The sequence below is a fragment of the Teleopsis dalmanni genome, chromosome 2, assembly GCF_002237135.1.
Source record: "Teleopsis dalmanni isolate 2A chromosome 2, ASM223713v2, whole genome shotgun sequence".
NCBI lineage: Eukaryota > Metazoa > Arthropoda > Insecta > Diptera > Diopsidae > Teleopsis > Teleopsis dalmanni.
Window position 1 is genome coordinate 115,084,346 of NC_051847.1, and position 6,400 is coordinate 115,090,745.

General features: G+C 33.7%; 1 protein-coding gene across 1 annotated transcript; it reads left to right on the forward strand.

The window, feature by feature from the left end:
• Positions 1-612: 612 nt before the first annotated feature.
• Positions 613-2,031, forward strand: LOC119685206 (transcription factor Ouib-like). Its single transcript, XM_038099438.1, has 5 exons — positions 613-845; positions 918-1,441; positions 1,507-1,641; positions 1,698-1,811; positions 1,871-2,031. The coding sequence occupies exons 1-5, from the start codon at positions 732-734 to the stop codon at positions 1,980-1,982; spliced, it is 999 nt and encodes a 332-aa protein (XP_037955366.1). The 5' UTR covers positions 613-731; the 3' UTR covers positions 1,983-2,031.
• The last annotated feature ends 4,369 nt before the right edge of the window (positions 2,032-6,400 follow it).

Sequence of the window (6,400 nt, forward strand, 5' to 3'; positions counted from 1 at the left end):
AATGTAAAAATTAAAACAAAGAATACTAAACCTACAAAGAACACCAGAAACGATTTAAAAAAGATCTGTTTACTGTCAGAGTAAGTAACAAAATAACATGCAAAGAAACATAATTGGTCTGTTCCACGAACTACTCATAGTAAAACAAATAAAATTTACACGAAAATTTGCTGATGGAACGCACTTGTGTATACACAGTGTTACTCGAAGTTACTACGGGTTACTCGAAGTTACTATGGAACAAACTTAATAACATAAGAATGACTCTGGAAATTTTTATGTATGAAGAATACTTTATATATAAGGACACTAATAATATAAACAAAAATTAATATTTAGTTCCAAGAAATGAAACTTCTTTCATAAGAACTGAAAGATAGAAATGTCGATCATTGGTGTAAAAACATTATTAATCCAATATGGCTCACAGAAAAATTAAATCTCATATAGGCGAAGCAATTATCTGTATAGCATTTGCTTTAACCAGTTATTAATAAATCTTTATTAGAAAAAGTCAGTATTTTCTATTATGTAGACATGTACATGTCATATTGAACTTAAATTTTGTGACAATCGAATAGCCCAAAAATTTTATTCTTGAGTAATGGCATCCCTAACATGTTTTTATTTTGACATTTTCTTAAATGCGCGAATTTTTACTACACAGTTCGGTTTTTGGTAACTGTTTTAAATAATGTAAAGGATTTATTAATTGAAGTATACGATATACCATGGATTTAAACTGGTGCAGATTGTGTGTCAATGTTGTTAATAGCAGCATTGCGCAGAATTTATTTGAAAACAGAGAAACTATGCGAGAAGTTCAGAGCCTGCTTGGTATTGAGGTATTATGACCAAATATCCTAGTACTTTAGTAATATAATTGACTGAATAAATTTCATTTAATTGCATTTTAGTTACGAAATGATGTAGGCTTGCCACCATATATATGTGAAAATTGTGAAACAAATTTAGAAATAGCCTATAAATTTCAAATGAGGTGTTTACGAGCACAAAATTACTTTTCCTCGAACAAATTTCAGGAACGATTAAGTGCACAATATGACTATTTTTATAAAATCGAAAAGATAAACGATATTTCGCAAACAATGGTTGACCAAAAAAATGAGGAAGTTGTTAGTGATGATGATTTTACTGAAGATATATCCTCAAAAACAGTTAGTTTCGATTTTAATGATATAATTGAGGAAAGTTTAGAAAATAGTAATATTAATGTAGAATCTGTATCCGACGAAAGCGCAGTACAAACTAAACCCATATTTATGTTAGACAAAAAACCTACATTACATAAAAAATCAAATCCAAAAAACACAACTAATCGAACATGGGTATGCGAATTTTGTGGTCGTATATTTACTGCACATAATCATTATCATTATCACATTCGAAGACATAAGGGTATAAAAAAACACGCTTGCAAGTAACGATTTCAAATATTTCGTATATTAGTTATTAGATTTATTGAAATTGAATTTCTTTTCCTAGATATTGCCCCAAAAAGTTTGTGGGTAGTAATGAGTTAAAAATACACGAGCGTGTACACACTGGAGAACGGCCATATAGTTGTGTTTATTGCGAACGTAAATTTACATGTGCATATCAAAGAAACCAACACGTGGGGTAATAATTAATGTAAATATTTATTTAAAATAAGAGGTAAAAAGTTTTTGTTTTAGACGCATGCATACTAATAACCGTCCATATAAATGCGAATTCTGCACTAAAGGCTTTACAAACAACAAGTGTTTAAAACAACATTTACTGATCCATAATAAAGACCGAATCCATAGGTAAGGTTCATGCATACAGTGAAAAGAGCCAGTGATATTTATGACTGTGTACTTTGTAGCTGTAATCTCTGTAACAAAACATTTGCATACGAATGTAATTATCATACTCACTGCAAATCACAAACGCATAAAGCAAGAGAGAAAATGATGAAATCTATAAAAGATGATTAATAAATGTATAATTATAGATAAATAAGTGTAAATAAATAAATAAAGATTAGGTATATATTTTATTAATGGTTGAATAATTCCTCTTTATGACGTGGTATATATTTTAGTTAATATATTATACATACCTATATTAGAATGTAAAGGTAATAGTTATTGAATTTCAATTTTACAGTTAGCATCGCTTTTTTTTTATAATATAATACAGTCCGATAAGGGCTTTATCAGAGTGCTTGCAGCAGAGAAAAATGACATCCAATTTTTCATGTTAAAGAAATCATGAAGGATTGAATTTGAAATTTATTCTAAAACTGATGTAAAAGAAAGAGGATACTGATATTGTATCTTACCTATTTAAAAGTTCAGGATGTTTTGTCACCTTGCTGAAACCGAATTACGGGTGGGCCAGATTTATATATGACGAGGCACAATAAAATATGTTGATGACTTCATAGATAGTAAATCAGATTGGGCAGATATCAGGAATAGACAGTTTGATTTGTGACACTGCTTAGCACGCGAATAAATCCAAAAGAGTTTTTGATAGGCTAGGAAGCTGACCCTGCATCCGAGTGAAGGGTTTAAATACTCTTCAACTAATTGATATTTTCTTTGTTGCGATAATTATAAATGTAGAAACGTCTGGAAGGGGATTACTATTCATATCCGCAAGAGCAAACAATGTGGTTTGAAGTATTTCATTATAGTTGCATTCGGGAACTATATCCTATTGAATTAAATGCGGATATTATTAAGTTGAAAAGAATTATTTAGTGATTAAGAGCTTTTTCGAGATGGTAGTAATTCCAGTGTTTTCTCTATTGTACATGATAATTGTCATATGCTGTTTGACTTTATGTGACTGTTTTATTCTCTAATGCCGAAAAGTTTAAAACGCATTAATGTTGAATAATATTGAACAAAAATCTCAGTACCCTTTGTCCTGTCTTGAAAAAAGGTGACCCGACGATTTGCGCCAACTATCGCGGGATTAGTCTAATACCTGTCGCGTACAAGGTTCTTTCAACTGTACTGTGTGAAAGGTTGAAGCCACATGCCAATTCACTGATTGGACATTATCAGTGCGGCTTTCGACCTGGTCGCTCCACCATTGATCAGATATTCACACTGCGACAAATCCTAGAAAAAGCCCACGAACATAACATCGACACTCATCATCTTTTTGTCGATTATAAAGCAGCTTTCGATAGCCCCATTAGGGATCGCGTTTACGCCGCAATGTCTGAGCTCGGTATCCCTGCAAAATTAATACGACTTTGCAGAATGACACTGAGTAATACACGTAGCTCCGTCAAGGTAGGATCGAGTCTCTCTGAACCTTTTGATACCGTGCGAGGCTTTAGACAAGGTGATCCCTTATCATGTGACCTCTTCAATTTCGTCATGGAAGTGATCATGCGCAGGGCAGGTGTTCATCGTAATAAAACAATATTCTACAAATGTGTCCAGCTCCTTGCTTACGCCGACGACATTGACATCATAGGGCGTAGCAAGCGTGATGTTACAGCTGCTTTTGCTGCTATCAAAAAGGAATCTTCAAGAATGGGTTTAGCGGTGAATGAGGGAAAAACGAAGAATATGTCGGCTATTGGTAGAAATGTGCGTCGCTCGGACACTGGGCTAGTGGCTGACGACTATACTTTCGAATCTGTCAAGGATTTCATCTACCTTAACACCGCCGTAACGAATACAAATGATGTCAGTCTGGAGATCAGACGAAGAATCACCATTGCTAATAGGTGCTACTATGGGCTCAGTAAACAATTGGGATGTAGAGCTCTCTCTCGACAAACGAAACTTACGCTCTATAGGTCGCTCATCCTCCCTGTGCTTCTGTATGGCGCAGAAGCATGGACGTTATCACAGAATGATGAAGCAGCACTGGGAGTGTTCGAGAGAAAAGTTCTTCGTAAGATCTTTGGTCCTCTATGAGTTGGCGACGACTACCGCATTAGAATGAACCACGAGCTGTACGAGCTTTATCACGACATTGATATATTTCAGCGCATTTTTTCGACAGTATGTGGACGCAATTACGAGGGCTGCTATATATATTCCTGAGCTAATAATGAAAATGCGAATATTTATCAACAAAAATTGTTTATTGTTTTTCAAAGTATTCTCCAGCCTGATTTATACACTTTTGCATGCGCTCAAACCAATTGTCGAAGCACTTTTTCCACTCCAATTGAGACACCTCCAAAATATGATTTTTGAACGCTTTAAGAGCATCTTCTGGCGACGAAAATCGTTGACCACGCATTTTTTTCTTGATGTGCGGGAATAAAAAAAAGTTATTGGGTGCCAAGTCAGGGCTGTACGGCGGATGACCTATCAATTCGACGTTTTGGCCGGTCAAAAAGGCGCTGGGTTGAGCCGATGTGTGATAGCTCGCGTTGTCATGGTGAATAATGATTCGTCTTCTCTTGTTCGTTTTCGAATTTCTCCGAAGACTTCAGGCAAACAAATTGTGGTTTACCACTCAGAAGTAACCGTCCTTCGTTGCTCAAGCGGAACAGTCGCCACATGACGTATACTGTATGTATAGTTGACATAGTACTAAGTTATAATCACACTTCCATTAAAATCACTATTCCGTCTAGTGAGGATCATGATAAAACATTCAAAAATTCAAGAAAAGTGATCTAGGCTCTTTAAAATTTCCGAATGTTGTCTCTGATTTGAACAAGACAGATAAATAATTCCGCAGAATTATTATCAAATCCACTGCTAAAGTATTTCCTGCAGGTAGGATTATGCTTTTAAGACTAAATTTTCCTAGTGTGGTTGTGTCCCTTGCCAAAGAACGTGATAACCTTTGAAAATTAAACTCAGCCAATGCCCGCATAGTTAAATTAAACAGCAGCATTCGGAAAATGGTGGATGAACATCGCTGTAACAAATCAAAAACAAATCAGAAACTCTTAGATAATTGCAGTTCTAAAAATGGTAGGTTATGGTAGATTATTGAAGCTTTACCTAATACCTTTCGGTCCGATAACAAAGCGATAAGACTCAATGGCATGATCCTAAGCATTGTGCCCAGCAATTCTGCTGTCTTTACATGCCCAATGCTTCTGCGGAATTTAAATGCACTTAAGCTATGCAATGGCACGAGATTAGTCATAAAAAAAATTATGGGCAATGTACTTGAAGCTACAATTTTGAATGGTAAATTTGAAAGTGAAGTAGTTCTCCTGCCACAAATCCCAATGATCCCTTCAGACTCATCCATTCCATTCAGACGTATGCAATTTTCAATTCGCTTGGTATTTGCAATGACTATTAATAAGTCACAAGGTCAAACAATGTCGATTTGTGGGATAGATCTAGAAAATCAGGTGTTTTGACATTGCCAATTATATGTGGCGTGTTCTCGCGTTGGAAAACCGTCAAGAATATTCATTTATACTCCTCACGAATTGACTAAAAATATTGTTCATTAACTCGCATTAAGATGAAATTAAACAAACATTATTGATTATTACGAATTATTTTTAGAAAAATTGATGTTATTTTAAAATAAAGAACAACAAAATTATTACATTATTATGTAATAATTTAGTATATCATGCAGGACAACATCTGTCGGGTCCGCTCGCATATATATATATTATTTGCCACACTTAGATTACATCATTGATATCTATATAAAACTATATCACAGGTTACCTCAATGACACAAACCTTCTAGACACAAATGTAGACTAGAAGGAAGTATTCAATTTACTTTATCTGAATAATAGATCTTCGTTATGCGAACATAACTCGACTGGACGATAGAAAAGGTATATTGATATACATATTTCAATGTAAATGTTCTATCATTACGAAAATTTGTCTATACCGTAGGAATAACATTAACAATGTATCGCTGATTTGGTTGTGTCTTAAAAAGGAAATGAAAAGGTGTTGCAGTGGTAGTCGGAAAAAAATGCAGAAAATAGAGCCAGAAATTGTGTTATCTATGTATTGTTTCGAAAGTTTAATATTTTTTATCGTATATTTATGAAATATTTCAGCTTGGTAAAACTAAACTCATTATAAAATCAAAACATCGATAAAAAGCATTTTGGTATTCATTAAGTAAATAACATATTGATTGTTCAGGCATGAAAATACATTAAGTTTACAATGTTTCTGCTCGATTGGGAAAATATGTTCCCGTTCGCTATTTATTTATTAAAATAGATATATAGAGTTCTAACCTTATTTCAATATTAGTATAAGTTCAGAGATGCTTGTGAAATTTTTTATTTACAATATAGGTAAACATTTCAATACTTACAATTTTAAAATTGTGATATCGGACTACTTTGTAAAAGAATATGTACTAGTTGATTACAAAAGATTTTTAATTTTTATTATAGGTGATATTTGAATTGAAAGATAAAATGAAG

What these genes read in the sequence shown, in the direction of transcription:
- LOC119685206 (XM_038099438.1), top strand. Translation starts at nt 732, where the DNA reads ATGGATTTAAACTGGTGCAGATTGTGTGTCAATGTTGTTAATAGCAGC. An exon ending in ATAAAAAAACACGCTTGCAA is followed by an intron (nt 1,442 to 1,506) that starts GTAACGATTTCA and finishes TTCTTTTCCTAG; the next exon opens with ATATTGCCCCAAAAAGTTTG. An exon ending in AATAAAGACCGAATCCATAG is followed by an intron (nt 1,812 to 1,870) that starts GTAAGGTTCATG and finishes TGTACTTTGTAG; the next exon opens with CTGTAATCTCTGTAACAAAA.